The sequence below is a fragment of the Nansenia antarctica genome (assembly GCF_963989245.1).
Source record: "Nansenia antarctica genome assembly, chromosome: 20".
Classification (NCBI taxonomy): Eukaryota; Metazoa; Chordata; class Actinopteri; order Argentiniformes; family Microstomatidae; genus Nansenia; species Nansenia antarctica.
In genome coordinates this window covers 18,313,895-18,328,999 of record NC_137693.1, presented here as the reverse complement: position 1 = coordinate 18,328,999, position 15,105 = coordinate 18,313,895, and the positions used below count along the sequence as shown (strand labels likewise).

The 15,105-nt window shown below is 46.6% G+C and overlaps 1 protein-coding gene across 2 annotated transcripts in view; it reads left to right on the top strand.

Moving 5' to 3' along the window:
- Positions 1 to 4,352: 4,352 nt before the first annotated feature.
- Positions 4,353 to 15,105, top strand: part of LOC308175060 (neuronal migration protein doublecortin-like) — a gene marked incomplete at its 3' end in the record, with an annotated part of 38,706 nt that continues 27,953 nt past the window's right edge. For both annotated transcript variants that reach the window (XM_080550181.1, XM_080550180.1), the window contains exons 1-2: positions 4,353 to 4,731; positions 13,142 to 13,482. In XM_080550181.1, coding sequence (XP_080406307.1) covers positions 4,371 to 4,731; positions 13,142 to 13,482 — 702 coding nt within the window. In that variant the 5' untranslated portion in view covers positions 4,353 to 4,370. The remainder of the gene's footprint in view (positions 4,732 to 13,141; positions 13,483 to 15,105) is intronic.

The window sequence follows — 15,105 nt, the reverse complement described above, 5'->3', positions numbered from 1 at the left end:
CTGCTACACCTTAGAACGGGACAGCTCCACCTGCTACACCTTAGAACGGGACAGCTCCACCTGCTACACCTTAGAACAGGACAACTCCACCTGCTACACCTTAGACCGGGACAACTACACCTGCTACACCTTAGAATGGACAGCTACTCACTGTGTATCGATTGATCACTAATCACTGATTAGCCTACTACCTAATACTACCTGTGATTGTTGTTTCCTGCACAAGTTATAGTTCTTAATTGGCTGTACTACATGTTAGTAAACTTAGTATAGTCTTCTTTAACATTGCTAGAGTGCACACATGTATAATAGAAGCTCTTTAATAACGGGTTAGTCAGTCAGTCACCAGTGTTCCTGAGCACAGACCAGTTCTGCTCCACGTCCCCACAGTGAGCTCCACCTCCAGCCTCGCTAATACAAATATGGCATTAAGAATTTAACAGACACGTTTAATATCAAAGCACCCCAGGGGACTCGCAACATTTTTGGGGTGGTTATTTTTGGGGTGGGCTGAGGCCACGTGAAAAGGGCTTGTCTCGGGATGTCAGGCAGAGCGAGGGACTTGGCGATAGTAGGGGTGGAGGGGGGGTGTGTGTGTGTCTCCTTGGCATCTGTCTGTTCCGCACCCCAGGCAGGGGATGTTGTCTCTGTGGGGCTCCGGAGGACAGGGGACTGGGGAGGAGGAGGACAGGGGACAGGGCGGGAGGTTGGACTGTCTGCGATGTGTTTGATTTATCACACATCATCTGGTCCTGTAGTGGCCCAAGCGTAAACACCCCCCTCCCCCGCCTGGTTAACAACACACACAACTGGCCTATCAGAAGGTGTCAGAATGGGGGTCTGGGGATATTGACAGAGTGCTTTGTATTTCAACAATGGGTCTGACAGAGTATTGGATTATTGATGAGTGCTTATATTGATCAGAATTGTTTAGGAGAACACTTTTTGGGCTACTGAATTCAATTGGGGTGTGTGGGCAGGGGCGGGGGTGGGGATTATGGACCATTCTTGTATAATCGTATGGGAAAGTGCATCAGGGTATTGAGCCAGCGAGCTATGAGAAGTACTAAAGCCTGTTGATGGGCTCAGCGGCTCCCAGGACACAGTAATGATGTTTGTTTGTTGACGATTCTCTCTCTTTACTGTCCAGCCATGTACAGCCATGCTGTCAGCTGAGGAAGCATGGTTACCACAGCCTCTACCTAGGTAGGGGTCTAGCCCTGGGTATTGGCACAGTGAGCCAGATGAAGGTTCTTGCGATTCCTGCTGCTATGCACGAGTGCATGTACAGTTCAGCGTGGCTGTCGCTGTGCATGTGGTACAGTACAACACAAGCATGTAGCCTAGCCTAGCGGTAGTAGTGCGGGAAGTCTTTGTTCTGACAACGGAATGGCTACAATCTGCCTCGAGGGGTGTCGTCATACGCACTCTTTTAACAGTTCCGTCTCATATCATTCAGAGGAATTCTGTTCATCTGATTAAATCACACAAAGATGACTAATGAGATGCATTAGAAAGGGGGCATTGTGTCTCGCTGCGGCGGAGCGACCTGCCTCGCTGGGCTAGAGAGACCCCGACGTCTTCCTTTGTCTCTGCAGTCGGGCAGTTCCACAGAGACGGGCAATTCCTTGAACGCTCACCGCCGAAGCTAGCGTGGCAACAAACAGGCCGCCAGTCTCACCAGGGCAAGACCCCCCATCATGCTCCAAGTGATGGGTGTGGGTGGCACTGATGACCTTCATTATGCCCTCTGTCCTCCCGCAGCAGAGATAGACATGTACGACTGACTGGCCTGAGATCTGAGTGGTGGCAGAGAGGGTGGCTGCGGGCTGGCCAGTGGAAATGTCATGGTAATGGACTAGTTGCTCTCTGCCTATTTAAGTGTCTAATCTCCTAATTATTCCAACGGCCTGTTCTGAAGTTCCAGTTGGAGCTGGGGGGGCAGACAGCGTCTCTCTGGCCAGCAGCCCCTCCCACACTCCTCTTTTCTTCTGTGTTGTTTCGGAGGGGATTACAAAAAGTTTGTTTGTGTTTAAAAAGAGCAGATGTTAGTGGAGAGTTTGGCACGAGTGTTACTGTGCTTTCTACCCCTCACAGCGGCTAGCTCAGTGCTGTAAGCAAGCACCATGGGGCTTTTATAGAGAGGAACTCCAGTAACTCCAGGAGAAAAGAAAATGCCCATTCCTAGGCTGCTCATGTCTTTACATGGCTATTCTACCAATAGACATCAACTCAAAGCCCTCTAGAAATGTAAATAAATGAGCAGGCCTAGGCTAATTGTTTTCTCAAACGTAGTTGCTCTGCCTTAGTTGTTACCATTTGTATAGCACATTTTAGTTATTTTTGGACATTTTCCATGTGGGATGCAAACATGCCCAGGGTATCCAGAGTAGTGGTTCTATTTGCATATGTTTGGTTAGCTGACTTGTGTTTCTGAGATTCTGTGATACCTGTGTGGGTGAATCACCCTTCTCTTGTTCCTGCGGTGTAGAACTAGCATAAAGTGCAGTCATAAATCGAAAAAATAGTACCCTCAAACACTCGATGGGGGAAGTATACTGTACTTTCACTGGGTCACATGATGCACATCCTAAACATACACAAACAGCCTGGTTAGACCACAAACAACCTGGTTAGACCACAAACAGCAGCGTTCACTCAGATGAGACACTTTTCTAGAGAGACAACCGTCATCCGCTGGGGCTTCTTAATAATAGCCTCTTACTGGCCAGGCTTCCCCTTCCTCAAGGGCACAAGCTGAATGTAGGACAGAACACAGCACACAGACACACAGACACACAGCACACAGACACACAGACACACAGCCACACAGACACAGACACACAGACACACAGCACACAGCACACAGCACACAGACACACAGACACACAGACACACAGCACACAGCACACAGACACACAGCACACAGACACACAGACACACAGAACACAGACACACAGACACACAGACACACAGACACACAGACACACAGCACACAGACATACAGACACACAGACACACAGACACACAGACACACAGACACACAGTACACAGCCACACAGCCACACAGCCACACGGGCGGGGCAGGTTCAGCCTACATATGGAGGGCTAGTGTACTATATGGGTAGCCCGTTCACTTTGGCCATGTTCAGAGTGGGCTTAGTTTTACCATCATGGTTTTAGGATGGTCGGACTGGGACAACTAGAGGATTCTAGAGTGACTCACCTGGCGTGAAATATTGATACCTTGTTGACCTGAGAACTTCCCAAATAAGGCTTGTGTTTCAGTCCAGTCATAGAGGATGTTCTTCTCACGTAAAGAACATGTACTCTATACTGTTAGCCGACACAGGGAGGGAGGGGGTTAGGGTCTGTGAGAGGAGGGCTCGTCCACGCTGAGGCTCTAATTGATTGGCTGGCCAGAGCTCTGTTCATCTCTGCAGAAATCAAACACCCTCTGGAGAGACCAGGGCTGGCTCGGTTTACTGCCTGTGAACACCAGCACACCCAGGGTCTATGGTGAAGTACTGTAGGAGGAGGGGGCTGGGGTCTATGGTGACCTACTGTAGGAGGAGGGGGCTGGGGTCTATGGTGACCTACTGTAGGAGGAGGGGGCTGGGAACAGAGGCTAATACCCACAGTGGAGGGAACTGCAGAGTAGGAAGGTGGTGGAATATATCAAGTAGAGTGTTGTCATGGTGTTTAGAGTGTTGTCATGGTGTTATCATGAGTGTTGTCATGGTGTTTAGAGTGTTGTCATGGTATTTTGTCATTTGAAGCTCACACTTTTTTTCAAATGCATATTCCTGAATGAATGAATGTTTTACCAATTCCCATTTGGTTTAGATCATAACTGTTACCTGTCCATGAAGTAGACTTTAGATCATAACTGTTACCTGTACATGAATGAATGAATGAATGGTCTTTATTGTCATTGATATAGTACAGGTATCATACAACGAAATTTGGGAGGGGGGGCTCCCCTGGTGCTAGGAAACAAACTAAAAACAAGAAGGGAAAAGAGCTGGTTTACATAAATAAAGGCTATGTACACTATCCACTATACTATACTATACAAATAAAACACTGTGCTGTACTCTATGCTATGCTATACCTATTCTAACATTTCCTATCTCTGAACCTTATGTACCCGAGGGTTGTCATATTGCACATAGTGTTATTGCATATTCATTTAAAGTGTCGCAGTTTGCAGGTTTGAAATGTTCACAGTTGTGTTTCAGTGTTGTAGACTTAACTGATCCACATCATTCTAACCAGGCGTAACTGTTGTATTTTTTCTCCCAACGACAGACCAGAGCTCTCCACCACCAGCACACTTCTACCACAGACCCTCCCTGACCTCCGTCGCCATGGAGCTGGACTTCGGCCATTTTGACGAGCGAGACAAACCCCGCACCCCGCGGGGCGGGCGCATGAACGGGCTGCCCAGCCCCACCCACAGCGCCCACTGCAGCTTCTACCGCACGCGCACCCTGCAGGCGCTCACCAACGAGAAGAAGGCCAAGAAGGTGCGCTTCTACCGCAACGGAGACCGCTACTTCAAGGGCATCGTGTACGCCGTGGCCGTTGACCGATTCCGCACCTTTGACGCCCTCCTGGCAGACCTCACACGCTCCCTCTCCGACCACATCAACCTGCCTCAGGGGGTCCGCTTCATCTTCAGCATCGACGGCTTACGCAAGATCACCACCCTGGAGGAGCTGGAGGAAGGTGAGCTCACTGGGGTCAGGGGTCAGGGGTCAGGGCAGGGAGTGGGAGTCATACCCACCGACAACCCAAAACATTTTTATGACACATTTATAGAGGTTTTTTTGGCAGTATATGTTCTCAGTCTTAATGTATGAGTGTAACAATTTAACATTTGTCAAATTTAATTTAATATAACAGCGTATCCCTCACAGTTGAGAGACAGTTCAGAACACTTGCAGTGAATTTTCATCTTCATTGACAGAGTCGGTTTCCAAACCTAACCCTGATCCTGTATCACATCAAATGGTAAATGGACTAACTTATTCCAAAGCGCTTTACAACGGCCTCTCATTCACCCATTCACACACACATTCACACACCAATGGTGGCAAGCTACCATGCAAGGCGCCGGCCAGCCCGCTCACAAGGACACCTCGACATGTGGCCAGCCGGGGCTCAAACCGCCGATCTGCCAACCTTACGATCATTAGACGCCGGCTCTACCTCCTGCGCCACAGGAGATGTTAGTCTGCAGTATGCTGAAGGGAACAGTACTGTACCAGCAGACTGAGAAGACTGAGAAGCATGTAGAAGATTAGGATCCTGGCTGGCTTATCAATCTTTGATTTGAACTCCTAATCTGATAGTGTATTCAGGGGTGGAGCAGTACTGTAGCAGGCACAGTAAGTGTTAGTTTACACAGCGTCCTCCAGAGGTTTCTCTGGCACTCTGCTAAATGATGTTGTGTGAGTGAGCTGAAGTACAGTCTCGCTGTTCTGCTTCAATAATTCATCTGTTTCACATAGACGCTCCCAGGAGCAATAAAAATAGAGGTTTAACTCAGAGTACACAGCGGCATGTCACTTTCAAGAGAAGCTGAGGTTGTGGTGGAAGACCATTACTAGCGTTTACTAGCCCATTATTATCCTACTCCTTTGAGTATTATGATGATAATTTATGCTGTTGTCATCATCATAGTAAGGGTTAGGGTTAGTTAGTTAGGGTTCGGTCGTTACTGACTCACAGTGATACACAGAGCAGTGGTCTGCTGTTCTCATTATGTGAAACCCGACACTGATATTAGAGATGCTCACTACATTTTTATTGGGTCAGTGACTCTCACTGGCACACACACACACACACACACACACACACACACACACACACACACACACACACACACGTGGAGGAGTGTAATACTCCCCACAGAAGTGCTTGGCTGGCAGCGTTCTGTCCCCCGTATCCAAACCCGTAATAACCGCCTCTCCTGCCAGGAATGGGTCTTAATGGAGCCTGTCCTCCCTGTGGAACCTTCCGCCTGCAGCTCTGTTCTGTGTGATGAGCGTCCACGTCTCCTCCCCTCATTAGAGAACTCCTCCACCTGTGATGTCATCATGGAGTCCTAGACAGACTCTTCATCCTCACCCAGGCCAGAGTTCCCAGCCTACCGTCTCTCTATGCCTCTGCTAGAGTCCTCAGGTTCCTGAAATCATGATTTACCAGAATATAATGTAGATTGCCCAATATTTTGGACATCCCAGAAAATCTCTTGGAAGCTCTCACCATTACCGTTATGAATCAGAGATCTCTATTGAATTAGAAGGAAACTACATGAAACATGCTCTTCTTGAAATGAACTAAGCACACAGTCTAGGGAATCTGACAGGTAGGTGGTGTAAAGCTTTCTGTCCTGACACCAGCTGGTTCTCTGCACAGAGAGAGAGAGACACAGAGAGAGAGAGAGAGAGAGAGAGAGAGAGAGAGAGAGAGAGAGAGAGAGAGAGAGAGAGAGAGAGAGACACAGAGAGAGAGAGAGACAGAGAGAGAGAGGGAGAGAGAGAGAGAGAGAGACAGAGAGAGAGAGAGAGAGAGAGAGACAGAGAGAGAGAGGGAGAGAGACCTTCCTTAAGCTCAAGCCAGAAGAATTAGAGACCTCGTTGGTGCCTATTCATGAAACAGAAACCGATCTCACAGCCTCTTGTCTTTCTGAAAGGTTTCAGTGTTGTGATGCAGCTGGTTTGTCATCTGCTGCTTGATGAGGAAACAGAAGCAGACCACAGAGGACAAGAGTAATAGAGTGATAGAGTAATAGAGTAATAGAGTAATAGAGTAATAGAGTAATAGAGTAATAGAGTAATAGAGTAATAGAGTGATAGAGTAATATAGATAGAGTGATAGAGTGATAGAGTAATAGAGTAATAGAGTAATAGAGTAATAGAGTGATAGAGTAATAGAGTAATAGAGTGATAGAGTAATATAGATAGAGTGATAGAGTGATAGAGTAATAGAGTAATAGAGTAATAGAGTAATAGAGTGATAGAGTAATAGAGTAATAGAGTGATAGAGTGATAGAATGATAGAGTAATAGAGATAGAGATAGAGTAATATAGTAATAGAGTAATAGAGTAATAGAGTAATAGAGTGATAGTGATAGAGTGATAGTGATAGAGTAATAGAGTGATAGAGTGATAGAATGATAGAGTAATAGAGATAGAGATAGAGTAATATAGTAATAGAGTAATAGAGTAATAGAGTAATAGAGTGATAGAGTAATAGAGATAGAGTGATAGTGATAGAGTGATAGTGATAGAGTAATAGAGTGATAGAATGATAGAGTGATAGAGTGATAGTGATAGAGATAGAGATAATAGAGATAGAGATAGAGTAATATAGTAATAGAGTAATAGAGTAATAGAGTGATAGAGTAATAGAGATAGAGTGATAGTGATAGAGTGATAGTGATAGAGTAATAGAGTGATAGAATGATAGAGTGATAGAGTGATAGTGATAGAGTGATAGAGATAGAGTGATAGAGTAATAGTGTGATAGCGTGATAGAGTAATAGAGTGATAGAGTGATAGGAAGAGAGGAGGGATGAAGTAGAGAGGAGTATGAATGAATGAATGAATGAATGAATGAATGAATGAATGAATGAATGAATGAATGAATGAATGAATGAATGAATGAATGAATGAATGGTCTTTATTGTCATTGCTATAGTACAGGTACCAAACAACGAAATTTGGGAGGGGTTACAAGAAGGGAAAGGAGCTGGTTTACATAAATAAAGGCTATGTACACTATCCACTATACTATACTGTACAGATAAGACGACTAGGGTTGTCATATTGCACATAGTAGTCAGCTGTCTGTGCAGTATGTGAATCTTATTATTCTTATTATTATTAGTATTAGTATTATTATTATTATTATTATTATTATTATTATTATTATAGTGTATTTGGCAGGGACAGCGCACATCAAAGAATGCACCAGAATTAGCCAAGAAGGCTAGTTTTCATCCGTAGTCCTGAACAGCTTAGAAGGAAAGACAGGCGTTGGACATTATATTACATTGCACATGGTTAGCACATCAGTGGTCAAAGCCAGGGGTCAGTCCATCAGTCCATCAGTCCTACTAGTCTCTCTACCTGTGACCACGCCCCCTCACTGTAAGACAACCCCGTAACCTTACTCTTCCTTTTGATGCAATAAACTCCTCTCGACTCGTGTGACCGGGGAATTGAGTATCCATCCTCTGCCAGTATTTTGTTAAGTCTCTCTTTTCCATGCCATCTGTCCCGGAGGCAGGAGTTTTTCAATTACACTGAACACCCCCCGGCTAATTGAGCAACTGTTCACTTCCCCTCCCCCGAAACGCTCTCCCTCCCTCATAGATCAGCTTTGAACACAAGACAACATTTTAATTCTTCTGTGTGGCAGAAATACTTCCAAAGAAGCTTGGAAGGCCTGGAGAGGGTTCTCCTATCTAGAGAAATCCAATTCAAAGTGCTTTACATACATATAAAATACAGCAAGAGGAGCATAGTAAGAAAATAATAATAAATAATAAATAATAATAATAATATTAATAAATAATAAATTACAATGAATAAAAGCAAATATAAGAAGTAAATAGATTTAATAAGACAATAGTTAATGGATAAAATACATTGATAGAAGTGTTTGTGTTTAATCATAACTGATGCAAAACATGAAGGTTTTTAGCTTAGATTTAAATATTTTTAGGGTTTGGGCCTGTTTGATTTCTTCAGGGAGTTTGTTTCAGGAGCATGCAGCAGTGTGACTGAAAGCTGCTGCATCGTGTTTTGTTTTTACTCTTGGAATTATTAGCTGATTAGTCTCAGCTGACCTTAGGGACCTTGCTGGAATATAGGGTGGGAGGAGATCTGATATGTATTTTGGTCGAAGACCATTTTGCGATTTGTATGTAATTAGGAGGATTTTGAATTCAATTCTCTGAGAGACTGGTAGCCAGTGCAGGGATCTCAGGATTGGTGTAATGTGTTCAAATTGTTTTGTTTTTGTTAGGACCCTAGCAGTGGCATTTTGGATGAGCTGCAATTTACGAACAGCTCCCTTAGATAGGCCTGTTAGTAGACCATTACAATAATCAAGTCTACTCGAAACAAATGCATGGATGAGTTTTTCAAGGTCTTGCTTGGACATGAAACCTCTCATTCTTGTTATGTTTTTCAGGTGATAGTAGGCTGATTTAGTTATCGAGTTTATGTGGTTGTTGAAGTTTAGATCTTTTTTTTTCCAGAGTCTGTGTTAATGCGAATGTAATTAAGGACCTTAATAAGGGCCGTTTCAGTGCTATGTAGGGGCCGAAAGCCTGATTGAAAGTCATCAAAGAGATCATTTAGGGTCAAATAATTGCTAAGTTGTTCGTGGGCAACCATTTCAGTAATTTTTCCTGTACAGGGAAGGTTTGATATGGGTCTGTAGTTGTTTAGTACAAATGGGTCTAGGCCGGTCTTTTTTAGTAGAGGCTTAATAACTGCAGTTTTCAGGGCTTCAGGGAAGATTCCTGATGAAAGGGAGGTGTTGATTATTTGTATTACTTCGCCTGCCATGCAGCTAAATATGTTTTTTAAAAAGCTTGTTGGCAGGACATCAAGGGCACAGGTGGATGGTTTAAGACGTGACATGATTTTATCTAGGGTCTTGTAATCGATGGTGTTAAATTGTGACATGGTTGTTATGTCCCCCCCTATTTGGGGTTGTTAATGGGGACATGGAGGATAATTAACCCCTCTCTGGCTCTCCTCCGCTCTGCACTGTATCATCCCTCTGCACTGTCCTTTGTCTACCCTGGCACAGGGAGGGAGCCTGGCTTGATTGATGTCCTCTGCCTCTCTCCCTGCCTCCAGCCCTGTCTCTGCCTCTCTCCCTGCCTCCAGCCCTGTCTCTGCCTCTCCCTGCCTTGTCTCTGCCTCTCCCTGCCTCTCCCTGCCTCCAGCCTTGTCTCTGCCTCTCCCTGCCTCCAGCCCTGTCTCTGCCTCTCTCCCTGCCTCCAGCCCTGTCTCTGTCTCTCCCTGCCTCCAGCCCTGTCTCTGCCTCTCCCTGCCCTGTGTCTGCCTCTCTCCCTGCCTCCAGCCCTGTCTCTGCCTCTCTCCCTGCCTCCAGCCCTGCCTCTGCCTCTTTCCCTGCCTCCAGCCCTGTCTCTGTCTCTCCCTGCCCCCAGCCCTGTCTCTGTCTCTCCCTGCCCTGTCTCTGCCTCTCTCCCTGCCTCCAGCCCTGCCTCTGCCTCTCTCCCTGCCTCCAGCCCTGTCTCTGCCTCTCCCTGCCTCCAGCCCTGTCTCTGTCTCTCCCTGCCTCCAGCCCTGTCTCTGCCTCTCCCTGCCTCTCTGCCTCTCTCCCTGCCTCCAGCCCTGTCTCTGCCTCTCCCTGCCTCTCTGCCTCTCTCCCTGCCTCCAGCCCTGTCTGCCTCTCCCTGCCATGTCTCTGCCTCTCCCTGCCTCCAGCCCTGTCTCTGTCTCTCCCTGCCCTGCCTCTGCCTCTCCCTGCCTCCAGCCCTGTCTCTGTCTCTCCCTGCCCCCAGCCCTGTCTCTGTCTCTCCCTGCCCTGTCTCTGCCTCTCTCCCTGCCTCCAGCCCTGTCTCTGCCTCTCCCTGCCTCCAGCCCTGTCTCTGCCTCTCCCTGCCTCCAGCCCTGTCTCTGTCTCTCCCTGCCCTGCCTCTGCCTCTCCCTGCCCCCAGCCCTGTCTCTGCCTCTCCCTGCTTCCCTGGGCAAGAGCAGGACCGTGTCTAGGGAACAGGATGGAGGAGACACCAGGGAGATAGAAAGATGAAAAAGAGATAGGATAGTGGTGGGGAAAGGATGGCGATTGGAGGTGTGTGTGTGTGTGTGTGTGTGTGTGTGTGTGGGGGGGGTGGGGGGGGTGGCCCCTCCTGTTTCCTATTTAGGTCACTAACACACAGTGGCATGTGGGTGACCCCCTGCTGGGCAAGGCTTATATGACACCAGCTTGGCCGCACCTCCTCAGCAGCTTTAGTAGAAGTCCTCCCTCATCAGAGAGATTCTACCCAGACTGGCTCTTACTACCCCCCCTATGCTGTCCCTGGATAGGAGACAGTATGACTGACGGGTGACTGAATGAGGTGGATGACAGAGAGACAGTGTTCTTTTTACTGTGAGTAAGCACCCTAGGTAAATGCTGTCATAACACACTCTTTGAAAGCTGTCTCAATGCACTGTATAAAACAGGACAGGTTTAGTTTGATGTTCTCTTTCGCCTCTCTTTTTTGCTTAATTTATTCACTTTCCATTGGAAAACATAGCTGCAGAAATACACTGACGGGAGAGGTTATGACAGAATGAATGTAACATTTCTAGGGCCACAGAAATTGAGGCAAACGTTCAGGCTAGACATGCAGTATTATGACAGCATTTTGATGTTCAAATAGCTATTCTCCAACAGCATGTTTGGATACTGGATTCTGATTGGCTAGCAACAGTGGTAAATATCCCAACAACCTTCAGTTCAGACCGCATTTCCAGTATCAATGCGCCTCCCAATCAATCTGATTAAGAACACCTGTGCTGGCCTACAATGCAATGGTTGATCTTGTTTATGGGACTATATTCTGTGGCGGAAGGATATATGTATTCTGAAACGATTAATGATTGTAAATACATGAATTTAATGTTACAACTGTGTATTTTTTTTCTATATTATGTGGTGGCTGTTGTAGAAAAGCAATTTACCATTCGAGGGCGGGGGTTGTGGACTCATTTACCACTGTACAGGGTTGTGGACTCATGACATTTACCACTGTACAGGGTTACTAATAAGAGCCGCCTCGGGGGTCAAATGTCAAGTCTTTACAATACTAAGCTGCTATTTACACACAACGACCACTAGTTGTCCGCTTGTAAATTAGCCTGCTTCCTACACAGAAAAACTGAAAAATAGCTTTACATTAGCTTATCTTGATGTGATTTTTAAAAATGTAAGGATACTGGGTGGTAGAACGCACATATCTAGGAAAAGTCATGAAAGGAGGGTCCTGAAATTTGATCGAGTGCAAAGATATAACGTTTCTTTTTACTGACTTACTCCTCATGGCTGATTAAGTGTTAACTTGAGGTCAGCGACGGTGTCAATCTGCCTATAGAAAAGAATAGCTGCCAGAACTGTGCATCCACGAGTCCTGTTACACCCTCAGCATACAACTCACCGACAGTAGGTCACAGTGTCACCACACATCTTCATATCAGTTTTCAAAACAGGACAAATGGCAAAGCTCATCCTGCTAGTGCACCTAGCAGAGAACCTGATCTCCCCAACATGGTTTCCCAGGGAACCATGTTGTCATGGTTACTATGTGTTGGATTAGGTGTCCCCTGAGTACAGGTCATTGAGTGTGGATGATGTAATAGGAAGTCCAGTATAGGGTGTGGGGCTGTTGATGAGGACGATGATGAAGATGAACAATTTCCAATAGTGAGCATCACTTCCTCACAGCCAGCTGGCCTGGTGGTGTACTCATGGTGGTGTACTCATGGTGGTGTACTCATGGAGGTGTACTCATGGAGTGATATTGCAGCAGTGTGCGCGGGAGTGTTTCTTTATTGTCTAGCCCATTTCTCTGCTACCTTCCACATCTGTAGAGCAGCAGACTCTTCATGTCTGTAGTGCAGCAGACAGACTCTCTCTGCTGTGTGCAGATAGGAGAGGGTTCAGTGCATGGGTCATCCTGCTCTGGATTAAGTTAATGTAGATTCTACAGCAATTACTGACAGGCAGAAAGCACATGTCACTGTCCTAGTTTAGAAATGTAGGGGAAATAGCTGCTTGTTTGTCTTCAACACAGAATCACATTCAGTACCATCCTCCTTAATCATCCATCTAGTATCAGAATCAGAAGTGATTCATTTTTGTTTTTGTATGTGCCTTGTATATGACCTGCCATTATCTGATATCTGAGCTGGTTGTCCTGAAAGTCATAATTACAGCCCCCACCCTACATTATAGCACTGATGTCTCATATTACATGGGGTCCTGATGAGACAAATCTTTCTTCAGTGTACTCAGGGAGTGGGGGAGTGGGGAACTATTGAATACTGACGCCTGTATCTCATATTCATCATATCTGTGCTTCTCCCCGTCTATCTGCCTCCAGGAGAGAGCTACGTCTGTGCGTCTGAGAACATGTACAAGAAAGTCGACTACACGAAGAACGTCAACCCTAACTGGTCTGTGAACGTGAAGGCCTCGGCCAGCCAGAAGAACCTGCAGTCCTTGACCAGCAAGGCGTCTGGCGAGCACCGCGAGACCAAGGACTTTGTGCGTCCCAAGCTGGTGACGGTGATGCGCAGCGGCGTGAAGCCGCGCAAGGCCGTCCGCGTCCTGCTCAACAAGAAGACGGCGCACTCCTTCGAGCAGGTCCTCACCGACATCACAGAGGCCATCAAGCTGGAGAGCGGCGTCGTCAAGAAGATCTACACCATCGACGGCAAGCAGGTAGGCTAACCCTAACCCTAACCCCAACCCTAACACTGACACACAAGCAGATAGGCTTACCTACAGGGTTACACACTGACATACAAGCAGGTAGGCTAACCCTAACCCTAACACTGACATACAAGCAGGTGGGTTTACACACTGACATACAAGCAGGTAGGCTTACCTACAGGGTCACACACTGTATACACACTGACCAAGCAGGTAGGCTTACACACTGACCAAGCAGGTAGGTTCACACACTGACATACGCCACGGTCCGGTTCACCTTGAGACCTTCAGCTGAATCAGGACTGGTCACCCTCACCACTACGACCTTTAAAACTGGCAAATGCAACATTAGCATTACAAGCCACTAACGTTTAGCCGTGTCACTGTTGATAATGAAAGAGGCACACTGACACCATAGTTATAGTCATTGTTTATGCGGAAATAGTATCTATTGAAGCTTTGAGGGAACATACAAAATTAAAAGAGAAAGGGATTGAAGACAAGATACAAAGTAGTACGCCGCTGTGGTGAGAGAGCGGGACAGAGTTATTTTAGCTGTAACCGTATCTACTGTATGGAAATAATCATGTAAATGTTTCATAATGTAAATGTTTATTTCCTTAGAAAGGTTGGTCAGATTTGAAGATCGCTAACCCTAATACAAAACACAGTCATTTGTTTCCTGTAACCAAATACAGTATCAATGATTCTGTGCTGATTGCGGTGTGTGGCCTACCCCCCCCCCCCCCCCTCAGAGTCATCTTATTGTGCGGTTCGGTTACTGTGGGGTTCAGTCTCTCAGGCTACTAAACTCTCTCCTCTTTTGTTGTTCCTCGCCTGGTCTCTGAACCTCTATGACATCATTACATTCCAGGGTAAAGGGTCGTTCGGAATGCTTATTGTTCTTTCAGTTTTTTTGTTCAAAAGAGAATGACGTCATGCTTAAGTCCTTTTCATTATTATTGTAACGTGGTTCACCTGGTGTAGCAGTATTTGTATTTTCTCACTTTGTTGACCGTTCACACTTTAGTGCCTGGGTAATAAACTCATTTGGGATATTGTAACCTGCTCTGTAGCAAAAACCAAGAACCATCCCACTGCAGCTCCAGGATAAGGGTTGAATCCCTGAGGGTACCTGCTGGGACACACACACACCCCTCTGACCAATCACACCACCCTGCTGGGACACACACACCCCTCTGACCAATCACACCACCCTGCTGGGACACACACACCCCTCTGACCAATCACACCACCCTGCTGGGACACACACACCCCTCTGACCAATCACACCACCCGGCTGGGACACACACACCCCTCTGACCAATCACACCACCCGGCTGGGACACACACACACACACACACACACACACTGACCAATCACACCATCCTGCTGGGACACACACACCCCTCTGACCAATTAGCAGGTGTGGAGACAATGGGGCAGCTGTGTGTCTGGCGTCCTAAAGCAGCTAAAGGCCTCAGGTCCAGTAGACGTACCAGGTAATAACCCTGACCCTAACCCTGACCCTAACCCTGAGTCCCGGACCCTAACCCTGACCAACCTCAGAACACCAACCTCAGAGACAGGAGACACTTTATGAGGTACAGTCTACAGGGTTCAGGGTTATT